At 43.5% G+C, this 25747-nt stretch overlaps 1 protein-coding gene across 4 annotated transcripts in view; it reads left to right on the top strand.

The window, feature by feature from the left end:
• The window catches only part of CCDC18 (coiled-coil domain containing 18), a 574107-nt gene that overhangs the window by 218831 nt on the left and 329529 nt on the right, over positions 1 to 25747 (top strand). For all 4 annotated transcript variants that reach the window (XM_069232377.1, XM_069232374.1, XM_069232375.1 and 1 more), the window contains 2 exons: positions 654 to 764; positions 5823 to 5954. In XM_069232377.1, the coding sequence (XP_069088478.1) occupies positions 654 to 764; positions 5823 to 5954 (243 nt within the window). The remainder of the gene's footprint in view (positions 1 to 653; positions 765 to 5822; positions 5955 to 25747) is intronic.

Here is a 25747-nt window from a genome sequence, read left to right on the forward strand (position 1 = left end):
TGTTTGGCAGTACCACAGTGCTGTGTGACATGGTGTGGCGGGCTTGCCAGGTTATTTATATACACGTTCACGCTTGTCAGTGACACCATGCTGTGGTCTCCTCGGGGGGAGGTGGGTTTTCCCCCACTGTGCCTTGGAGTGTGGGGGGGGGGTCCTCACATGCGCTGGTGCACCTGCAGTTAATGTTTAACAAAGAAGTGGACTCTGCTTTTGCAGCTGGAGTAGGCCCTTCAGCCCCTCAAAATCCGTAAGGCTTCATGTTCTGCTGATACGGGAAGGAAAAGCCAAGTTTGGTAATTATGTTCTGCGTAAATGGAGATAAACTCATACGTGAACACTGTGGCGAGGAATACATGGACTCAGAGTAGTGAAAATTACCAGTAAGTAACCTGCATTATCCCTCCTCAGTCCACAAGGTATGGTTGTTCGCCATTGTCACTTTGAGTAAGCGCGGTAGGTGCATAGAAAAAAACGTGCATTTTGCTGTAATGTGTGCTGTTGGCCCTATGTGGTTCTTTTCGAATTATAATCGTCTCAGAAAAATAGTTACTATTTTTACGGGTGCTTGGTGATTCTCTTGAGTTTATAGTAATTGAATGATTGCTAAAAGTACTGGAATTCTCATTGCAATAACTTTCCCTACTTTTTCTTAGCTGGGGAAGAAACGGTCACAGATTTCAGCTCTTGAAACTCAGTTGGTCGAAAAGACTAGTTCATGTTCATCTCTTTCTGCAAGGAACACCGAATTAGAAGATGAGCTTTTGGTAATATGTTTTCCTTATAGCAAATCAGGTTTATCTGTGCTAATAAAAGTGTATGTATCTGCCTTGATGGATCGAAGATTTAAACACTTTAGACTTTGGAAGGGGAGTAATTGGAGTGTCACCTTGATGATCCTTTCAGGAACCAATATCCCATCTGCTCTAGATGGAATATTGAAGCCTTGCCCTAAGGCATTGCAGGGGTGTTGCAAACTCAAAGATGGGTTTGCTGCCAAACATAGCACAATCTTTTTTGGATAAAAAATCCTGCAAAATATATATATATATATATATATATATATATATATATATATATATATATATATATATATATATATATATATATATATATATATATTTGTGTGTATGTAAACCAACGGATACACTGATGATGGTATCCTATCCCCACTTTGACACAGTTATTTGGTACATTAGTACGGCAAGGCAATTTGATGTATTTGAAATATATCTAAACTTGTATAAAAGATGTCCAAACTTTATTATCTGCACCTTTTCATTTATTTATCAATTCGCAAATAGTGTTCATTGTGTGTTTATTTATTTTGGAACCAGTCCGAGGTGGTGATCGCCATCAAAGTCTGCGCTGTGTCTCTTTGCAGTTTTTGTTTATGTTAAATATGGTGTTATCACTGAGTGGCAACGTCATGAGCAAGGCCTGTCCAGGCTGGAACGCATTGACGTTTGTCCATACCTTTCCTCAATAAATGAACTTTAACAATTCCAGGACAACACAACACTACAGATAGTCTGGTCAGCTTCAGTGTAGGAATCAAAGCTGGCTGTACCAAATAACTTGTATTACCTCAAAGGGGATGTCAGAAATAATTTAAAAAAGAATTGTGTGATTGGGCCTGATTCATAAATGCTTGTGTAAATCTGCTTCACTGTACTATAAAATTACTTATCATACAGCGAAGGGCCTTTAATATACAAATAAATCACTACTTGATGATGTGCCTAATTCTCATCTTGTTTTCAGGGTTAGCCAAAACTTTGCAAAAGCTGTTCCCAGTTCCTCCATGATTACATTTCTCTTTCCCATGATAAGTTACATGATTTGCTCCCTGACTAGTAACCTTTCTTCTCCCAAGTGGTAGGTTAGGATGACATTGTTTGGAGGCTGCTCTCCATACTGTCAGTATTTGGCACATCACACCTACAGCATTGATAGTACATAGCATAATCACTTGCTTCCATGTCTACCCCCCACCTAAACTTGAACCCCAGGTCACTTCATCATTCTCGATATGCCACACAGTAATAAGACAGAAATGAAAAAATGAGGGCTTTAAGCAGTCTGCAGAAATGTCTTCCTTTTTGTTCTGTAATGTTATTCCAGAAAAATGCAGTGCCCTCGCTGAACACAGAATGTTATGCTTTATTGGCAGAAGAGCTTTTGTATTGGAAGCCCAGAGTATATTTGCCTGCTTGCACGCTAATCGCTGTGTGCCCTAGTCACCTCCTCAACACTTGAGTCATCTACACAGATATCTTAATATATGGTTCCACATGCCAAAAGTAGTTCAGCAGTGGCTTAAAGCACAAAGATGAAACACACTGTATAATGTGATGTGGGGCCCCTCAGTCTCTCATATCTCACAGTTATTTATTGGCCTTGGGGTGAATGGGTCTGCTAAAGGGGTGGTGACCCTCTGAACTCCAGGGGCCTGCTTTACGCCCATGTAGCCAAGTTACTTCGCTGGTTACATTGTTAGCCCAGCAACTCAAAACTATAGTTTACACATTGTTGGGTACTTAAAGTAGAACATTTCTATGTCATGGAAAGGTTAAGTTATTAGTGTTCCATTTTGAAGTTCACATGGTAAGCAAAATGGTAATTGTATTATAGTGCAAATTATAACTAGACAGGCTCTAAAGTAAAACAAGCGTAGAACTTCAAATTAAACAAATTTATTTTCCATTGTGATCATATAGAAATCTCATGCACACAATTAAATTCTTATAGTCCTTGTAGCTCTGGTTTATACGAACCAGTTGGAAATAAATTAGTACAATAAATGCATAATATTTTTACAAGTAAAAAAAAAAAAAAAGTCATAACATAGTTCACAGTTTTCATTTCTTCAGAAGTTGTGCACTTGTGTTAGAATTTGTCAGCCTACATTTAGGCCCTTCTTTGGTTGCACCTTAGTGCCTTTTTTAAGGCATATCATGGGGTGTTGATTCATAAGTCCTGCGACATTGCTTTAAACAATTTACATTCCAGTCAAAACTTACAATGTGGAGAAGATCACCCAGGCGAACTTTGTAGATAAATGACCGCAATTAGACTACCCTGTTGACCAAGGCATCCCACAGGACCAGCTTGATGGCAAGTTCACTGTCATATGATTCATATCAAAATGTAAAGAATTAAACACACATTTGTTATTATTTTTTGTATTTCCCTTTAGTAATTTTCTTCAGTTGATCACCGCAATATAAGCTACATTGACTGCTGTAAAAAACTGGGTCACTTGATGAGGTTGTGAGACCTCATCAAGTAATAATGCCACAATTTACTACAAGATCCTGTTAGGTCTCAATAAATTAAAGCTTAGCTCAACCCTTGTTAGCTTGGACCAGAGCAGTCAGGCTTAACCTAGGTCCTAGGATTAAAGACACCAAAGCAGTCAATAAGTGAGAAACCCAACACAATAACCCCACCGCCTCTACTTTATAAAATTTCTCATATTTTTATCTTTACATGGACACCAAAACAACAAAAATCTATATTAGGTAAATGGACTTATGAATTTTAGATTTTTTTTTTTAATAGGCCATATATCACGGCAGTTCAATGTGGTGGTCCGCAGTGAGCCTAGAACAATAGGCTCTCTATGGCAAAGCCCAAGGCTACCTTCGAACCAGCAACTCAGAAGTGTAGAGGTGTGTCTCTTTCAGGCTGTGCTTCATTGAGGTCAGCTTGATTCTGGGGAAATCTTTGGGGTAGCCTCTGTTTCTGTTCTGGTCTTAGGCTCTCCTGGGCAAGTCCTTTGGGTGCCAGACCTCCTTGGCACCAGTCACGGGTCCACAGCTTTGGGAACATGGCTTGGGGTTGAGGTCTCAATCTCCCAGCATGCACCAGGGGAGTTCCAGGCAAGTGACTGGTCAACTGGCCAAACAATTATTTCTGGTTTTGGTGTGGTTTCCAATGCTTTCCTCAGCTGGAGCAGGAAAAATAGTACACTCTGACACCAACTACAGGTCTAGAGTCTGGTGCCCTCCTTAAGGAGGGCCTGGACTTGATCTCCCAGCTCGCACCTTTCCTGGGTACAGGTAGGAGCAGGTCCAGCCCTTGAGGTGGTCCTCACAGGTCAAAGATCAGGAACAGTTCTCCTTGGTGCAGCAGATGCATCCCTTCTCGGTGTTGTCTCTGTGTGTGTAGTCTAGGGGTCCCAGTCCTTCTGTTTCCCACAGTTCCAACAGTTTTCTGAGTTCTCTTGGCTGGGTTGCCCATTTTATCCTTTGCACAAGCTTATGGTAAGGGAGGACTCACTAGCCAATAGGGATACCGCTCCCCTGTACAATCTCACCCACCTTGTGACTACTTCCTGGGGACAGTGGCATCAGGCTATCCCATGATGCAGTATTTTGCCCACTTCTAACATGGACAGACCATTCTTTCCCCGTGTGAAGCACCCTAGCCCATCCCAGAGGTGTGGCTACTTGAGGACTGGAATCCCCCATGCTGCTATCTCCTAATCTAATTAAAGTGTAACCAGGCTGGATGGCCAGCAAAGGAAACAGGGAATGCATGAGCTTAGTGATATCTGTCCTTGACGGAGCAAACTGCCTTTAAAGTGCAATTATCCCATTAGCCCCTCCCCAGCCGTCCTGCTACAGAAGAGGAAAACTCTTCCCAGCAGATGTCTCGTTTGTTCTCAATTCCTGAGAACACTTCACACCTGATAACAGTCCAGATTCCTGGCAGCTTTAAGCTGTCGGGCCAATCAGAAAAGGCTACCATTTATGTCTTTTAGGCAACTTATAAAAGTACAGCTTTAAAGATACTTTTCCAAAAAGCTTATGTTAAATCTGGCCTTGGCAATGTGTTCTATTTAATGTAACTATTAATTTGCCACTTTGAACCACCCTTCTAGCTAGTCCCATTGGGAAGTTGCACTTTTTAAGAATTAATAAAAGTAACCTTGTGCTAGCCAATGGAGCTACCAGCTTTCCTATAGGTAAAATCGACTTTTGAGATTTTCTACTACCAGGGCATTTCAAACATGCCATATATGTGACTTTCTATTTCATGGACCCGATCCTCTGGGTACTTTGGGTAGACTTTAGGGGTGATTTGTAGTTAATAAAGAGTGACGCACACTTAAGTCTAGTTCCCACTAGGGACACTTTAAGCTACAGGCCCTTGGTACCCTGAGTACCATTAACTAGGGACTTAAGTGGGGCTACCTTTCCAATTAGGATTATTGACTGGGGTATCTTTTTACTTTCCATCTAGGGTGAAGGACAGGCCTAGCGCCAAGTCTTTACTAGCCATTTTGGTGGTTGCAAAAATAGTGCTGCAATCCACTAAGGGCACCTTAACTTACAAGGCCCTACGTATTTTGAATACTGTGCACTAGGGACTTATATTTAAGTTAATCTTGTTAATAGGGGGTAAGCCAATTTGTATCCACCGGAACATACTTTTAGGGTCAGAGCACTTACACTGGGCTGGAGTCATTACACCAGCACCTAAAGTCATCAAAAAGTAGGGACAAAAAGTGAGGTTGAACCTGCAAAAAGCCACCCTCCTAAAACTAAAGTGACTATAACAAATAAGTCATAAAATGTATTCTTGATCTATAGTCTAGCAAAATGTTTAAAACTTTACAGTGTAAAAAGGAATGTTAAGGAATCCACAACTGCTGTCTAAACCGTAGACGCTGCACATGATGTAAGAGCACCTTCATAATAAGCACCGGTGATAATGCCAGGGAGGAAAGTTCTCACTCTTACTAAACCCAAACTGTTTCCATTGCCTAATGTTAATAACATAATTTCTCTGTGTGAGGATATTTCTTTGTTTTTCAGGTACGTAGTGAGCAAATCCGGCATCTTGAAATCCGTCTAAATCGTGAACATGATGAACTGAAATTGGCTTTAGAAAACGCTCAAACGTTTAACTTGCAGAAGCTCAAAGAAAAGGAAGAGGAGATAGAACAGGTAGAGTTTTGTATGCCATAAGCATTCATTTATAATGCATGCTATAATACATTATTTTAAGTATTCCCTGCCGCCAGACTGGACATCCACCAACCATGTATTTAGTATTGAAACAGGTCAGTTACTTTCATTTTAGGTAAAATGGGATTCCCCAAAATATCCTTCTGTTGAATTCGCAAAAGGAGATCAGTAAAATGATTCACTCTCAATCTTGTGGTATGTGAATGTCCTGTAAATAACACTATATGTCCCATTTGAGCTGACAGAATGAGGAAGTATGATACCAGTAGGTATTTCTTTGGAACTTATGTATTTTAGATACCATATATATTGTTTTATTTCTCCAACTCAACACACTCTCAAGCACTCCTCATAGCGCCCTTTGTCTATGGCGATCTAGTTTCTTACAAAAGATGATTTAACTGACCACCTTCAATCTTTCAAGGCAATATCTTTGGCTGATGACATTCTTCACCTATCCATTATCGTCTCTCTCTTTTTGACTTTCATCTTCACCTTCCTAGAAATCATGAAACCTCCCACTGATCCAAATTCTTAACATCCCCATATTGAGAAAGTCCATCTTGAAGCTTTGCCAACTTATTGATTTATTACTCATCTTTTCTGGGCAGAGTCTTCTAGAATGCTCCAAAATCACGTTTACCAAAAAAGCCCACTGAAAGTCTAGGTGTCTAGCTTCAGCTCCAGGCAGTACAAAATGCATCAAGTTGTGAACACTATGCATACGACATACAGTAGGGACCTTCAGTATTGTTGACCACTATTTATTACTCTGTATTCTCTCTCAACACACGTGGGCATCGCAGAAACTGCCATGAAACAATACACCATTATTTCTTGCAAACCAACAACTGTGGGTTTAGATAGACTTTCCAAAATCACCCAACCTAATGTTGAAACGAGGACCTTTAATGTTTCACCCTAGCCGTTATATTATATTATCTCTACATGGAGCTGATAGGTATGCTGTTCAAGACATTGCCCTTTACCAAAATATGTTCTCAGTTAACACACAATGTCGAAAACATTGCCTGCAGTTCATCAGTTGTGGACGTCCACCTTCGACCTTAAAGTCAATTCCATATGAAACCAAAATGTTCAATGGCATGTGTGGCTGTAGATACACATGCTTTGCATACTCCTACCATCTAGTGTCGGGTCTGGAGTGGTCCAAGTTGTTTTTCTTCAAAGACGGGTTTTGAGTCACAAGATCGAGTGACTCCTCCTCTTGGTGATTGCGCATGTGCATCGACTCCTGTGTTAGATTGTTTTCTCTCCGCTGTCAGGTACGGACGTGTGTCTCCTCTCCATCTATCGACTCTTTTGTTTGTTTTTTTCTAATCTTTCCTTTCACATTCCGACAATATTTTTATCCTTGGCCCTTCTCCCATATTAGCGCTTTTGCCGTTCCATTGTTTTGGGTACCCACCGACCACCCTTCGGGGTGCCAGCACCCACCTAGGGTCTATCTTCTATGTGGCTTTGGCATCAATGGGAATGGTTCTGTGATGGAACAGACGCCATTCAGCTTTTGTCCTTGATGCCACGCCAAGTTCCTGTGCACCAACCAACACCTTGTGTGTAGCCTCTGTCTCTATAAAGACCATTGCGAGGTTGACTGCAAAGCTTGCAAGTCTTTCTGCTCCAAAAAGGCCCTTCAGCATTGACAAGCTCATTAGCGGGAAATGGCCCGGAAGTTGTCAGACAACACACCGGACATCTTCGGAGAGAAACATGATCAGGAGGAACCTATGCAGGAGGGGGAAGCCCTTTCCATACAGGACAGCTCTGCGTCAGAGGTCGAATTCAACATCAAAAGCCACAAAGTCACCTCTGCCCTGCACATGAGTAATGTGGCCCCTGCTGTCCCACACAAATACTCCAAAAATAATTTTCAGCCCCTCCTTGAGGTCGCTGGTCTGCCACTGCCATCGGGCCATGGTGGGTAGCGAAAAACTGCTTCAGCCGCCCCTCCTTCCGGCTTGGCACTGAAAATGGCCACTAAGACCAAAGCCACGTCATCAGTTTTGACCTCCACAGCTTCGGACCTAGAGATCATTTCGGTATGGATCTGGACCTCGGGACCGAGCCGTCAGCCTCATCTTCGATGCTGACTAAGCTTCTGAAACTGAAAACTTTGGCACCAAGGCCTTTGGAGCCAAAAACCTCAGAAGTCAGAGACTCGGGCCTGTTTTCCTCCAGCCCATCTCTGGTCAAGCTGATCCTGGAGAAAATGGATGCTTGACAGCGCAAGCTCAAGATTGAAGAGGGCACAGGTCGGATCATTGCCACTCCTTCCTCTCCTGTGCGGCCTAAAAGGAAATTCTATTTTCAAGAGGTTTTGGGCGTTCCTGACCCTTCCAAAAGAAAAACAAAGGACAAAGCTAGTAGTCCTCCATGCAAGCCTTCTCCCCCACCACTTCCACCCTCATCTTCACCTCCCCCCCCCTCCCCAATCTCCAACATCACCTATGCAAGGGGATTACGCTCCTCAGGGTTCCCCACAATCATACTTTGAGGGTTTAGGGGGTCCTCAAGATGATACCGACTCTTGGGTTGCCTATGACCCTGATCCCATTCCTTCTAATGACCCTGGCCTGTACCCTGCATGCCCCTCACCACCAGAAGACACTGCCTCTTACCAACAGTTAGTTGCTAGAGTGCACGTGGAGCTTCAAAAGATCACATTGTCCAGGATTTCCTGTTCGACACTCTTGCCACCACTCACAGGGATACACAATACCTCCCCATGCTCCCTTGCATGCTTTGGCATGCAGAAGACATCTTTAAGGGGCCTGCCCGCTCCAGGGTAGTCACGCTATGGGTGGACAAAAAGTACAATGCAGCCCCTTCTTACCCACTGTACATCAGGGCACGGTACCACCTGACTCCATAGTGGCAACAACAGCCCATAAATGGGCTAATTGTCAGGCCACTGGGGATTTTCCTCCCCAAGAAAAGGAGAGTAAGAGAATTGATTCCGCTGGGAAAAGAGTGGCTGTGCAAGCCACAAACCACTGGCAAATAGCCAACTCGCAAGCTCTTTTGGCCCCGTATGACCAGGCCCATTGGGATGAGATAGAGAAGGTACTACAGTTTCTTTCCAAGGAGCACTGTAAGAGGGACAACAGATTGTTTCTGAGGGCCATACCATCTCTAATAACTCTTATAGGTGTGCCCTAGATGCCGCCGACACTGCAGCTCGTGGTATAAACACCACCGTCTTTTTAAGACGGCATGCTTGGCTGTGCTGCTCAGGTTTAAAACTGAGGTCCAGTAGGCAGTCTTCAACATGCCCTTTGATAAAGAGCACCTATTCAGGCCACAGGTAGATACTAATTTAGAAAAGCTTAAAAAGGACACAGACACCTCCAAGGCCATGACTGCCCTTCAGACTAATACAGAAAGTGGCTCCTTTTGTCACCCTGGGCTCAGTAGATCATATAGGTCCTCAACAACAGAGGCGTCTACCTCCCACCCTAGACACCCTCAGTCCACATACACCAGAGGCTATTATTGAGGCACTTACATGGGGTCCAACAACAAAGGGAGGGGAAAAAGCACCGCCACACACAGTCTCCTTCACTGCCAAACAGTGACTACCACCACTTGGGATACCATTGCCATGGGCCAGTGGGTCGTTGCCATTATCGAACATGGTTATTGGCTGGAGCTCATCACCAATCTTCCCAATATTCCCCCTCGCCCTCACAGGCTAACTCAGGAACACAACCCTTCTCAGACGAGGTACAGGCCCTTCTTCTCAAAGGGGTCTTCGAGCCCATTCCCCCACAACATCAAGGTTCAGGAGTAATACTCCCTATACTTTCTAATTCCCAAAAAGGACGTCTCTCAGATCAATACTGGACCCCAGGCCCCTGAACATATACATCCTTTCAGAACACTTCCACATGGTCACCCTTCAAGATGACATCCCACTTCTATAGCAAGGCAACTTTATGACAGCTCTAGATCGAAAGGGTGCCTATATTCACATACCAATCCACCTTGCACATCGAAAATACTTAAGATTTATCATTGCAGGCAAACATTACCAATTCAAGGTCCTTCTGTTTGGAGTCACTACCGCTACCAAGGCATTCACAAAATGCTTGACAGTAGTCGCAGTACACCTGTGAAGGCATTATGTTCACGTCTTCCCCTAACTCAATGACTGGCTCATCAAAGCCAGCACATTACGCCAGTGCCAATACCACAATCAGTTGACAGTGGATCTTTTTCACAATTTGGCCCTACTCTCAATATACCCAAATTTCACCTTCAAACCTTGCAGGTTGGACCTTACTTAGGGGCAGTTCTGAATGTGGAATTAGGGCTGACGTATCCCAACCCAGCTTGTTTTCAGAATTTCCAGACCCTTCTCCCTCAATTTCAGGAGAGCCATTCTTACACAGTCAGGAACATTATGCGCCTGTTGGGCTTGATGGCTTCCTGCATTGCCATAGTTCCCCATGCCAGACTTCACAAGCGTCCCCTTCAGCAATTTCTGTCTCGCCAGTGGTCTCAGTCACAGTGTCACTTGGAAGATCTAGTGTTGTTAGACCGCCAGACTCACCATACTCTGCAATGGCCAAACACCAACAACTTTCTGAAAGGGTGGCCTTTTCTAGACCCCGTGCCTCAAGTCACTTTGACCACAGATGCATCACGGATGAGTTCGGGTGTTCACCTTCAAGACCTGACAGTGCAAGGTCTCTGATATCCCCTGCTTCACAAGGTCAACATGACAGCCATGAATTTACAGAAACAGGGGGTGGGACATAGACTTCTCAACTCTCACGACTCTCTCAGACCTCATGGACATGGGCCCTTCACCATCACGTTCACCTTTTGGTGGAGTACCTGCACGGAACGAACAGTGATTTTGCAAACCTGCTCAGCAGGATGCAGCAACAAGTCTACGAGTGGGAACTCCTCCCCAAGTCCTTCTCTCATACTTGGAAAGGTGGGGGACTCGACACATTGACCTTTTCGCCACAGCAGAAAACACAAAATGCCCTAACTTCGCCTCCAGGTATCCACACCCTCTATCCAAGGGCAACACTCTATGGATGAGTTGGTCAGGGATATTTGCCTGTGCTTTTCCACCTCTTCCTCTCATTTCCTTTCTGGTTCGGAGGATCAGACAAACAACCTTGTGGCTCCCAGTTGTGCATGCAAGCCTTGGTTCACCACACTCCTGGATCTCTCAGTAGTCCCACATGAGAAACTCCCCAACAGGCTGGACCTTCTCACTGAAAATCAAGGACAAATCAAGCATCCAGACCCCAGATCACTCAAACTTGCGATATGGGTCCCGAGGCCATAGTTTGGCTACCTGGGTTTTCCTGTAGAGTGTATGAACTTTCTCAGCGAAGCCCGTATACATACTACTAGAGCCTGTTATGCTGCAGAATGGAAATGTTTTGTTTGCTATTGCCAACCCATGAACACCACAGTGCAAGAAACTGTCTGCTATTTGCTCCACTTGCAGAAAGCAAATCTAGCCTACACTTCCATTGGACTACAACTCTCAGCTATAGCTGCATATCTACAAAACAGACACCCTGTTTCCCTGTTCAGGATCCCAGTTATTAAGGCTTTCATGAAAGTCTTAAACATGTAATTCCACCTAGAGTACCTCCCTGCCACATCGTGGAACCTTAACATTGTGCTCACCATACACGTGGGTCCCTCATTTGAACCACTCCAGTCATGTCCGCTTCAGTTCCTCTCATGGAAGGTGGCTTTCTTAGTCACCATTACTTCACTCAGGCATGTTAGTGAGCTCCAGGGACTAACTATGGAAGAACCTTTCTTCAAATTTCATAGAAATAAAGTAGTTCTTTGCACTAATCTCAAATTTCTTCCTAAAGTGGTTTCTCAGTTTCACCTTAACCAGTCCATTGAACTACCAGTCTTCTTCCTGCAACCACACGCTGTTGCGGAAAGAGCCCTTCACACACTAGAAGTTAAAAGAGCACTCATGTTCTATATTGACAGAACTAAAGAGTTTAGGAAAACTAAACAACTTTGTAGCTTTTTCTCCACCTCATAAAGGCAACCCAATATACAAATCAGTCATAGCCAGATGGATAGTCAAATGTATAGAGACTTGCTATATTAAGGCCAAAAGACTTTTACCTGTTTCTCCAGAGCTCACTCTAGTAGAAAGAAACATGCTACTGTGGCCTTCCTTGGTAACATTCCAATAGCTGACATCTGTACGGGAGCTAATTGGTGTACACCACTCATTCACAAAACACTTCTGTGTAGATGTTCTAGCATGCTAACAAGCTAACATAGTTCAGGCAGTGCTACGTACACTTTTTCAGTCCACTGCAAATCCTATAGATTAGCCACCGCTTTATGAAGCAACTGCTTTACAGTCCAGAAGAGCATGTGTATCTACAGCCACACATGCCATGAACGGATTAGATTACTCACCCTGTAAATATTTGTTTGAGCCATGTAGTGCTGCAGTATGACATGTGTACTCCCTCCTCCCCAGATGCCTATGGCCGTTGGAGTTACCTTTTTTTTGTATATATTTGTACATATGTATTTATACATTGCATGGGCCTCTTTTTCCCTACACTTTCCTTTCTTCCATTCCTTTTTCAACCGCCTGTGGTAAAACAGTCTAACAAAGGAGTTGATGCCCATGATCAATATCACCAAAAGGAGGAGTCACTCGATCCTGTGACTCGAAACACTTTTAAGAAGACAAACAACGTGCACCACTCTGGATCCAACACTAGAGGGAAGGAGTATGCAGAATATGTGAATCTATAGCACTAAATGCCACGACCAGATGCTTACAGGGTAAGTAAAATAATCATTATGGAACAGTGATGGCTGACTTCAATTGCAAGCTTTACCAAGCATCCATAAGAGCCTAACTCCTGTTATTCACACACAGATGACGCATGGCGGAACTCAAGGCTGCAAATCTGTAAGAGCTACTGACAAATGCAACACACAATTACCATAAAAAATACAATATAAAATATAGATTTTATGGTCTTAACAGTTTTATCTACAAAGGTGCAAGAAATATATTGAGCCAACCAGCAAAATTAGTGTAGGAAGAGCAAGGGACTTAATCATCTTGTATAGAATGCTTCAGTAGCAATACGTGTATTTGTGGTTGAGTATGTGATCCGAACTGTGACCTCATGTGTCTTAAAAGTTTATTTACTGTCAAAGATAGTCACAAATGAAGTCACAGGGTCTTTCCAGAAATTCAAATGGAACAAAGACTAGTGTGCAGACCATTGCACTGAGGTACTGGTGAGCATACAGTCAGGACAGGGGCTTATTCTCCAGAAACAGTGTAACTGTTCCTCTTCATTTGCTCTCCATCTGTGCATTGAAAAGTTTGTGTATGCCACAGCTGGGCAATTAAGTCAAATTTTTGTCTGAATACAAAATCTATTTACAATGTCCAACATCGCTCAAATTAATCTGAATCGTGTATCATCATGTTAACAAAAATGAACACTTTTAGTGTAGTGATGGTAATTCCCTCCTTCCTGTCCTTAATAAAATGCAGATTTATCTGCTTTCGGGATCGGAGCAAACATTGTTCAAAGTTTAAGAGACATGCACAAAATAGGAAGAATCACATAGGAAGAAGCGCTCACAGGAAATCTCCACATTTTCAGATAAAAAACATTGCAGGCATGGTGCTCGTGGCAAGAGGAACTTCCTAACTCCTCTAGTGTTTCCTAGGAAACTAATAACAATAAGAACAAATTGTCACGGCACTCGTGTATCAGTACTCAGTATTTAGGTAAATGTTTCCTGGTCCATATTACCTATCTGGTGCCAAAATATTCTGATAAATTTCGCTGACGCACAGGAACTCATGAGTGAGTATAACTCAATTTATTCTTTCAGAAGAGCAGATCATTTCGGAAAACGAAAACGTTCATTGATTCAATATTCATGAATCACCAACAGCCAAACGCCAACACGTGTTTCGTCCAATAAGATAATAATCTTAAAGACTTCATCAGGGCTTATTCAAAATATCTATATAGCCGGAAAGTCCAATCCTTATATTATAGTGAATATCTATCAAATAGAAATATTCATTAAACGCAAACCGCGTTCATATCTTAGCGCGGAGTTGCGGAGTATCAGCAGGTGAAATTGAACAGTTTACCTAAATACTGAGTACTGATACACGAGTGCCGTGACAATTTGTTCTTATTGTTCAAAGTTTACTCTAGCATTTCTGTAAGGGAGATTCAAATGAAGTAAAACGGTTTTAAAAAACAAATCCATTGACTTCTTTGCAGCTTTGAAAATATCATCAAACCTTGCAACCTCCAGAATAGCCTTTGAGGCTGTTTTGCTAAGGGCAGAATGTGTCCCAAACCTTCCAGAAGAGTTAATCAGCCGATCACCTGGATTACTCATGCACTAGCTTGTGTTAGGATCAGACTACAGCAGCCATTTTACCATGCACACTTTTTCTTGAGCTGAATACCCACACTAGAGGACAGAGCTGGTAATCTGTCTTCTTGCTTCTGGAAAATACCCTTTTGGCTATTTACTACCACCCACTGATATCCTAAATCTCTTGTAAAAGTTGAAACAAAACATTGCCAACTTAGCCAGGAGACCATTCTGTGGCAAGTTACCATTATCAGGTCGCCTTTCAAAAAGTTGCAGTAACCTTTTGGATTTCCCAAGTGGAAACACCTCTAATATTCTTTGCTTGTTTAATACCCTTCTAAAAATGACTAGACGAATGGATGCTTCCCACTATTAACCCTTGCTACTGGTTTGTACTGCACAGTAATGACTGATAAGAAGGAGTTCTATTGATTAGCCTTCTCAGTCTCAGCCAAGTGGGTCAAATAATCAAACATTTGTAACAATTGCATAGAAGTCTGTTATCTTTAATTTCCACAAGCTGAGATCATGTTTGCAACATAGAGCTATGCCTCTTTTGACTGTTGGGGGCACAAGACTTGTGGAGGAATAACAAAGGCATTTCTCACAGTCTACACTGGGACCATCTTGAATTGAAATCCTCAACACCATCAGTCCTACCTCTAAGATCACGTTTATAAACCCACTAGATACCTAGGACGAGACTGGTTGGAGAACCTCGGGAAACAAAAACACATGACTAACACATCAGGGTAATTTGTCTGACCCTATGTCCAGACCTGCAGAATCGCCAAGACGAGCATAAAAAATGAAGGGAAAACACAACTGGTGTATGAAAGTCAGTCTTGCCAGCGTGTCTGTCTGTCTCCAAATGAGAAGCAAGAGGTGGTGGTAAAGCGTATTAGAATGTAATTCGATCCAGCAGATGTCTGTCTAAAATCCATTTGTTCTGCCATACCTCAGGTATAGGGTTCCCAGTCCACAAGTGCATTGGTCAGGCCAGGGAGGTATTTACCCGTAACCAGTATTTTAAAATCTTGACAAAGCTGCCAGAATTCCTTGGCTGTTTTTGCCAGTGGCTTGAATCGTCATGATATCTGGATCTTTATCCCCTTCCTGAGAAAACACTGCATTGAAAAGGAACCTGCTAACAGTTTCAGACAAATGATGTGAAGACATCTTCTCAGCTGACACTGCAGCTGTTTCACATCTGGACTCTGGCCTCTAGCCTCTGACTTTATGACTAAATCAGCTGTATTTGGAACAATTGGCCTAAGATTCCATGTCTCCACTGCAGTGCCATCCTGGCGTCCATTGAAATAGGATTTGTATCGGAGTACCTCAATGGATACAAAATCTTCAAGCATTGTAGAGGTCGATAATGCAGTTTATTTAGGGAGAAAGCTTGAATCCTTGTGTTTATAAGCCCATAATTCATGCCGAATTTTGGAACAACAGTGTCTCACTTACTAAAGGCCAGTGGATCTTCCTGTGTGTGTGTTCCGAACCTTCAACGCAGGGATGCTTAGTGTTTTAGTGTTAGCTGCTACTGAGTTGATTGAAAAGCCCAGGTTCCTGCTGGAATTGAAGTCCGACTTCTTCCAGTTGATCACAAAGCCTGTGGTCAGCCGGAGATACTCAGGGCAAAACGAAGGTGTTACCCTTCAGTTGTTCGCCTTGAGTCACGAAACTCATGCTGTCAAGGTAAATAATTATGTGCACCATGGGCACAAAGAATCACCCATTCATGACTCAGAAGCTTGTTAAAATTGCTAGGGACCGAGGAAAGATATCTTTCTTCCCCTTCCAATACAAAGTGCAAAAATCTAACATTAAAGTGCTGAAAATGGGCACTGCCACTATGGGTCCTTGAGATATGGCCTTTTGAATCCAGACTCTCTCCTGCAATAAATCTCTGATGAGGTGGTTGTCTTCCATCTTGCAATGATAGGGAAGCTGCCATCTATTGAGGTTACACAGGAATATGGCCAGGCGCGGCCCTTTCCCCTTCTTCTGGCCCAAGAGAATGCTACTGACAAAACTATATGGATGCAAGCTCATCTGCACAAGTGTGCATTGCTTCCCACAAGTTTGTCCATGTTTCTTGTAAACAGTTAATTTTCTACCCTTGAAACCATAGGCTTTCTGTATAGAACACTGAACCTGGAGTAAACAGAAATGATGTTGTCAGTTATGTGAACATGGCAACACACCCATACCACACCCCTACCCCTTACTGAGGAAGAGGATAGGAGATTCACCTGCCTCGCGGTGTTGTCTGTACACCAGCTAAAGGACCCTGGTGCGGATTTACCTGTGCCTCCACTGCACCTTGTTATCAACGAGGGGTTTGAGTGTCTCTGGTCAATCCAGTGGTTGAAGTCCTCTCTGTTTCTGTGTAATTTTCTGAGCACTTGGTAGTGACTGTGGCCAGACAAGCGGCCCATAATTTTTCAAAATTTAAAACAATCTTCATGAACACCTGAGCCTTATCAAGGATCTTTAAATTATTCACAGGGTCAACGTCTGACTTGCTAATTCTCCCAGCTGGGGGTCTACTGGAAACTGTTGAGTCAAATCTCTATTCATGGACAAGCATTGATCTGCTCCATCTGATCGCTCAGTATCCTAATATCATCTAAGAGTCTATAGAGGGCAGACACAATTTTAACCTAGAATGCTCTGCACATTTTGTTGAATGTGATCCTGCTATTTTGTCTGTGGATTATTTTACTGAAGGTATAGGTATATGGCTCACCAACGTAACTAAGAGTCCTAACTATTTTTTTTTCCTACGTGAACTGAGAAAGCCGGTAGTAGCACATGGCTCTGTAGAAAAGGAAAGAGAAAAACACACATCTTTACTACCATGGTAGAGCTCTCATCAGCTCCCATTAGCCCCTGAGTGATGGTAGCAGTTGCTAGTGTGTTGGAGGACCTGCTTAATCACCAGTCTCCCAGTCAATGCCTTCCGGTCATTTTCCTTTCCACGTAAATGTGGAGGCAAGAAAATGAAGGGACAGGTGTGGCCCTGTCCTCTCATCCCTTGAGCCCAACTGATGATCCCACCGCACCAGTGCGCTGCAGTGGCCAACTTAGCTGCTCACAAGGCACTTATATGAGCTTGCCTTATTTCCCGGCATTGGCCTAACCTAGCTGTGATGGAGTGACATCCACAACATTGTCTTAGTTGAGATATGCAGTGCAGCCTGAAAGAGAGTGGAAATCGGAAATCGGAAAAATCTATTATGGAATGGGGTGGAGGGAGAGAAGCTGGGACCGGATGCTTCACAGAGAAGACATTCCTGAGGTACGAAATCACTGACAAGTAGGGCATGGCCAGCTCTAGAGTGTGAGGTGTGGCTAGCACTGGAGCAATGAAGACTCTAGTGGAGGGCTCCTGCTCCACGCCAAGAAAACAAATGTAATAAATAACCAATGACTACAACCTGATGTCTTGGAGGAGATTGGGCCTGCCCAGGAGGACGAGTAAAAACCTGCACTTGAAGCAGATAGTGGCCAGATTTAGATTGCTGACGAGGTTAAAGAACTCTGTATGCAGTGCGGCATTCTAGCATCCTGCACAAAATAGTGTGTCTTATGAAGTAGTAATCTTGCATGGCTGACAAGGCCTTGCTGTGGGCCCTCTGAACCAGACAGGGGAGGCACAAGATGCAAGATATACTGAAGTCTGGCCCACATTAGCAGGAGCGCACCCGAACAACTTTGCGCTGGCGGACATCATATAGCGACGTGGGCAATTGTCTACAGGCAACCACCATGCTTGGCAAGATTGAAGAAGCAGCCCGGTCTGAAGAGATGAATCCCAGAGTGTGGCCTCGGATGCCTACAGTCTAGGGAACCTGCTTCCTCTGAACGATCCCACAGAGTGTGCTTGAGATTTCTGGATCTGTGTCTGAGGGTAGCTGTCTGGCAGTGTGTGTTGTATGGCCCTCAAGGCAGCTATGTAGGTGAGGTGATGACATCAGAAGTGGCCCCATAGTTGCCCAACTCCTTTGTGCTTTTAAACGTGGGCCTTACGGAGCCTAAATGCTGGACATTAGTGCCAACTACAGGGGCACTTGAAGAAATGGGACCAGGTGAAAGCCCCAAGTAATCTCTTACCTTGCAGGAACAATAGCAGTAAAGAACTGTGAAAGCCCTACGGCGACTCTTTAAATGGCTAACTAGAAACAAAGCTGCTCTACACTTCCCACAAAGCAGGACCTACTCGCATGTCTAGCAGATATGGAGGACAAATTGACCCCCGCACTGGTCTGTCATTATAGTGGGCAACTTGAACCTAAGAGAAGTTATTATTGTGCGAACCTATATGCCAAATGTGTAGCAGGAATCTCACTTTGAGTTCTTGATTTCATCCGTTATAAGCCGAGTGCCAATGTGCTCTGGGTGGGTGACTTTAATCTTCTTGACAACCAAGATCTCGTCCGATAACCTTTAGATAGATCCACGGATGGGGCAATATTCCACCCCTTTAAGTCTTGCAACTCTGTGATGGGACTTATGGCTATTTGGTGACAGACACACCCTAAGACATAGCCAAGGCTCGTGCTTCAGAATAGATCTGATTTGTAGCATGAGTGCGCTGTGCAGCTAGACAACTAGAACAGACATTGTTCTCATAACTATCTCAAACCTTACAGGTATAATCTTGGGGAGTCATGAAGAGGCCTAGAAGTGTGTGGCACTTTGACCCAATGATCCTCTATCTTTCAGGGTCATTGGGTCAGGGTATATGAACATGAAATAAGGGAGCATATTAAGGAATACTTAAAGACCAATCATCAGTCGCAAACCCACCCACAGTAATCCTGAACACATTTAAAGCACAACATCATGAAAAAGTGGCTGGGATAAGGACACACCACCACCGCAACTGCCTGTTTACTAACGTTAAACTAGAGCAGGATCTGAGAATAAAGGAGATTCAGTTTAGGTTAAAAAAATCTCACAATTGTACCTGAAATGACAGAATTTAGGAGCCAAATAAATATTTTAATGTCAGAGCAGTTTGAAAAAGTGTTTTTGAGATTACAGTATTAATTCTACGAAAAAGGCAATAAAGTGCATAGGTTGCTTGTTTCAAGATTGTGCCAAGCTAGAACACGATCAGAATAGTAAGTGTGAAACTACAAAATGGCACTACATCCCCTAAAGACAACTCCCAAAAGGATGCATTACATGCATTCTGCAGGGTCCTGTACAATTGCCAAAACACTGGAAGTTTGGAGATTGCGAATTTCCTGAAACCTGTTCAACTACCCACCCTGCCACAGGCAACGAGGGAAGGACTGGAAGGCGAGATCACAGTGCGTTATGTGGAATCTGTCATTGACCTCCTGTGCAATAAAGCAGCTGGCCCTAACAGGTTCAATAGTGGCTTCTATAAAAGGTTTTGGTCTCAGCCAGCTCCTTACTTGGTTTCACTCTATAATTAATTTTGACAATCGGGCAGGGCTAGAGATTCTATGGGGGAGGCAAACATCTTCCTAACCCAAAAGGCTGTGAAACTAAGGGAGCATTGTTCCTCATACAGACCCATTTCAATACTCTACAGGGAATTTTAAAATGTATGTTAAAGTAATAACTAACAGATGGGAGGGATGTATGCATTTCCGGATAGACCCTGATCAATCTGGATTCATTAAAAATAGACCGGTATTTGATAACATCAGGCACATCCTGCATCACGTAGACGTTCAATCCCAATGCTGATCCTTGCAGTCGATGCAGAGAAAGTGTGACCTCCTGGAGTGGTTGTTCCTGCAGCAGGTCCTGGGTAAGATCCCAATGGGACCCATGTGTGGAATGTTACATTTGGCCAGGATAAAGGCACCCAAGCGAGCATGATAGTCAATGAGGAAAATATAAAGAGCTTTGTTGTTTCTCACGGTATTTGACAGTGGTGTCCCCTCTACCCCTTGTTCTTCACTTTGTCAGTTGAACGTCTTGTCAATAAATAAGGCAGACCGCAGATGTCAAGGGAATGGATTTTGAGGGTGTCTCATGTATTTGCCAATGGCATTCTTTTTACGTTATTAAACACAGTTCAGTCCATCCCTGTAGTGACATAATTCATACAGCAATTTAGTGTTGTGTCCTTTTTCCAGGTTAAATTCTCCAAATCTGAAATGATGGGCATTCAACTCAGCTAAGCAGTTAGACAAGTTAGTGACAGTCTTAGGCATGCATCCTTCCCATTTGGGAAGGTAGAACACTCTGAACACGGACACTTGTCACACACATGCTTCTAGCAACGAATCAGAAACTGGCAGCTAACTGAAAGAAAGTAAGAGTTCCTCACACTGCACAAAGGTCCAGCATGCTTTGGTCACTTATGACATTGGAGATGATTACTCATGACTTGAAGAAACTATTTGTGACTATGTGAAAATCACTGATGGACCATTTTCAAAATTTAGCGCTGTCTTCGAAGAGCTGTGGCACCTCAGCAGTACAGCGATTTGCTCACTCCTAGCAAAAAAAACACCTACATTTTGTATTGGTTAAGGTTTGTTTGTGTCGGTAGCAATCATTTACTAAAGATAAAGAGATGCATAGCTCTCACTTCTCCTCATGATATAGAAGCCTACTGTTTGGTGAGCAGTTCATCAGAACTGCACCCTTTATACTTTTAAATTGAGATTTGGCATTTTGCAACCTAACTCTTTTATAGCAAAGTTTGTTCTGTAACATTTGATTGTTGAGTTTGTGACATATTTAAAATTATTCTTTTGTATGTGTTGCCAAAGTTAAGTTGTCCAACTCTGCTTAAAATGTTTGCCCTTTGGACATGTAGTGAGAAACTAAATTTGTGTCTCCGAACTAGACTAGTAGTACTTCAGTGCATAGTAGCTTCTTACATTTCATCTGCTACAGGGAATAACATTGTAAAAGCTGAGAGGTAAGTCACCTTGTCTTATTGTAACCAAAATTATTATGTGCATCACACATATACACACACATATTTATGTGTGTGGTTTTAAACATTTGTGGAGTATGTTTATATCTTCTACGCTGTTGTTACATTAAATTGTTTTGTAAATAAATGACTTCCCACTAGCTCCTTATTTCACTTTACTGAGTGACTTAAATACAGTACTGGACACGTTTATATCTTCATCCTTTTAGTGTTTGTGGTAGCAATAACTGTGATCAGGTGAGTGAACAAGTAAACAACGCCCATCAATAGACTAAAACTACTCTGTGATTTGTAGTGAGAAACTGACCTTGATGGCAAAGCTATATTTTATGTCCAAATTTGTGACAGATTTCCACCTTACCTAATCTCTACAGTTAACTGTTTCCTTTCCACTGACAGACCATGTAAGCTTGAGGAGGCCATATAAATTTTAAAAGAGGTCCCTCTTAGCTTGGTTTTCCCTGCACACGTTTTCCTACACCTAACCCTTAAAAGAGCTTTGAAACAACACATCTTCAAATAGCATTTACTGTGCTATTCAAGGTGTCTTCATTGAAATTGTTCAGCATTGCTGGAGATTCGTTCACCGATATAGACTATACCAAGGGACTTTTTTCTAGAATAAAAGCTGTCTCCCTTTGACAACATTCATTGATTATTATTGTGTTGCCTTTAGATATTTTTCTATATTTTGGGTCTTTCTTTAAAAAAGTCTTTATTCAATTTATATGAAACCCACAAACGACCCACATGATATGGTAAAATTAACATTACATAGAAAAACTTATATTTTTCTATATTTAATCAATACAGATCATTTAAAATTAATTTGAATCATCCTACAATAGATCAGTATAGTCTAGTAAGAGTTCTCACAGCATATGTACTTCAAATAAAAACCATTGATACAATTCATCTGACATACAATAAAAAATATCTACATCTGTAATGTTAACCACATGTATGCTGGCTTCTAATCTTCATGGTCTTCAAAATATCATGAGCATGGACAAATATAAAAGAGGAGAGTAAAATTGTTGGAGAAGACAGACATACTAAGCCCACAGCGTTTGGCAGTGGCACAGTAGATGGGCGGCCGTGGGACGTGGCAGGCTCGCCTACCCCAACAGATATGGCAGTCATCTTGAAGGCAATTCAGGACTCCAGAGAGGCAGTCGAGTCTAAGGTTGATGGCATCAGGATTGATCTCCCTTTAGTATGCCAAGATCTGCGACGGGTGGTTGAAAGGGTAACAGAGGCCGCAATACAACTATCCACAACTGAAGATGAAGTGACCACCCTCCAAAAACTAGTCTCTCAACTTACCTCAAAAGTGGCAGGGTTGGAGGACAGGACAGAAGATGACAAAAATCTCTCACGCAGAAATAACCTCCGCCTGGTATGCCTGTCGGAGGGTATAGAAGGAGCTGGTATGGAGGAACTCATGGAAACTTGGTTTCGCTTGTGGGTTCCAGAGGACAAACTATCCCGCTGCTTTGTAGTGGAGCGAACACACTGGGTGTTGGCCAAGAAGCCCCTTCCCCTGAGCTCCTCATCAGCTGGTGGTGATATCCGCATTCTTAATTATAGGGATCTTGATGATATCCTTCAAGAGGCCCGCTCCCAGTCGGACTTACAGTACTCTAGTGCAAAAATCTTGCTGTTCCCAAACTACACCTGAGCAGTCCAACAGCGCCTCTGCTCCTGCGTGGAATTAAAACAGAAATTGCGGGCTCCTAATATACGCTATATGTTCCTCTTCCCTGCCAGGCTCAAGGTTATACACAGCACCTCCACATTCTTTGTCGAAACCCCGCAGCAGGCATGGGAGTGGGTGACTGAACAGCAGCAGTTGAACCCCTGAGGTGGGTCAGACTCAGACCCTGTGGATAAGCCATGAGATCTTCCGCCACGGTCTGTCAGAGAGCCACAGGGGCATCGCAGGGGCTCCTGGAGGAGGCACCCCTCCCATGGTGGCAGAGGCCAGGGGGGCGAAGCGAGCCCGGCTCCAGTGGGACATTGCACTTGGAAATTCAGGAGGCCTCTTTGTTAGACACACCGGCTATTTTTCAGTCTGAGGAGGGTCCCTCTGACTCACTGCCTTACCTGCCTTAGACAGAGGAAACCTAAATACTGCTGATTGGACATAGACAGCATCATACAGTTAACTGTTATTCATTTGTGACTCTGTCATCCCCTGCCTTGGAATGATTGGGGGTGGGACCCCGGGGCTCTGGACTTTTTTTTTTTTTTATATTAAGAAATATGCTGTCTGGTGAAGTATCCATGTACTGATGGGGGAACATCTGAATTCATGACTTTGAATCCCTCTATGAGTGGGTAGATAAACAGAATGTTTAGTATAAGGGAGACAAATGCTTCTAGGGAGGAAATATGGGGTGTTTTTTTTTTTGAGGGGAGGGATATTACTTTACCAGTTAAGGTTGCTCTCACATGTAGTTTATTTTCAGCTTATGTATTACCCAGTTGTATTAATGTTGCTTATCTAATTCATGTTCCAACGCACTGAAACACTCACTATGTTGTTATAGATATTCAGACTTGGACACCTGACAGACCTAGGCGGCTGACCCCGGCGCACTCAGAGATCCCTTACAACTATCCCACCCCTCCCAATTCTCTCAATAATCTCATGGAGTGTTAATGGTCTGTTGGACCGCATCAAAAGGACTCCAGTCTTACGCTACATAAAGAGACACACACAGACGGTAGTTTTGCTACAAGAAACTCACTTAATGGGGACCCACTGCTCTTGTCTAGGACGGTTTTAGATATGACAGGTTTTTCACTGAGGTTTCACACGAGGCTTGAGAGTAGTGGCCTTAATGCTACATAGATCTTTCCCGATGATAGTGATGAAAGTCCATGATGACCCCCAAAAGAGGTATTTAGGCATAGAGTGCCAAATGGCGGCCAGGCAATACAATCTGGTGTCTTGCTATATTCCCCGGAACTGCAGCAGGCCACACTCAAAGTTCTTGGGTCTCTCTTGACGTAATATCCTATTGGGCTGACCCTAGTGGGGGGAGACTTTAATGCAGTCCCCGATCCGAGCTGGGATACTTCAGCTGAACCCAGTCCCAGCCTTAGGCACGCACACTTGGTGTGTCTAAGGACCTGGGCTGACTCTATAGGCCTCTGTGATGCGTGCCGGATCTGGCACCCTAAAGTGTGTACATACACTCACCAGTCCGCAGCCCACCATACCGATGCCCGGATAAACCTCATGTAGTTACCGGCAAGAGACCTGATGAACCTACACTCTCTTCCAGTACTACCAAGAGGCATAATGGAACATGCGTCACTCCTGGTGGAGTAGGGCAAGGCACCACAGACACAGCGACCGACTTGGAGATTCAGTGCATGGCACTTAAAAACTCCTGAATGTACCAAGTTTGTGGAGGAGGAGCTCCGAGATTTCTTTTACAACAATGAAGGCTCAGTGCAATCTAAAATGGCATTGTGAGCTGCATGTAAACCCTCAATGAGGGGCATACTCAAAGGGTATGTGAGACAACAGGAACAGAAGCAGAGGGAAAAGTGCACCATCCTGGAAAATGAATACTTGATCTAGAGCGACAAGGCAGGCATTTAGATACTCAGGAGACACTACATCAGTTGACACCAGTGCGAGACGAACAGCGACAAGTGTCCCTCGAAGAGGCAAAACAATGTTGGCAGGCTTCCACTAGTAAGATTTACAGAGCTGAAGACAAACCTGGTAAAATACTGTATTGGTTGGCAGTGCGTACAGCCTTCACCAGAGTGCTGCCGGTGATACGGGAACAGAAGGGGGACGTTTAGGAAGAACTGCTAGCGATTGCTCAGACTTTTGTGACCTTTTACCAGGGCTTCTTTGCGCGGCACCCAACAGCGCAGTTTCCGGAGGGAGAGTACATTATCTGGGACATCCCACTACCACATATCCCACCCTCCCTAGCCCACAACTTGGTACAGCCGTTAACAAGAGAAGGAGATACAGCGATCTCTGATCTTAAATCTGGGAAAACCATGGGATCCAGTGGGTACCCTGTAGGGGTACTACAAAATGTTTCTCTCCACATTTGCCCCCCATCTCCTAAACACTTATGAAGAGGCGTTGCAAAAAGGGTAATATCCCCTGAGCTCAACTGTGCCACTATTGTGGCCCTCCCCAAAGAGGGGCTGCCCCTGGACCAATGCACCTTATATTGCCCGATCAATCATTAACGCCGATATTAACATCAATGCCAAAATGCTAGCGACACCTGACCCATACACTATCCCATTTTATTCACCCAGATCAATGTGGATTCATGCCAGGCAGAAGCACCTGGCACTGTATCCGTCTGGTTCAGGCAGCCCTCTCCCAGGCGCCAAAACCAAATGGTAAACTGGCCCTCTGTAAAGTTTTTGACACTGT

The sequence above is a fragment of the Pleurodeles waltl genome, chromosome 4_2 (assembly GCF_031143425.1).
Source record: "Pleurodeles waltl isolate 20211129_DDA chromosome 4_2, aPleWal1.hap1.20221129, whole genome shotgun sequence".
NCBI lineage: Eukaryota > Metazoa > Chordata > Amphibia > Caudata > Salamandridae > Pleurodeles > Pleurodeles waltl.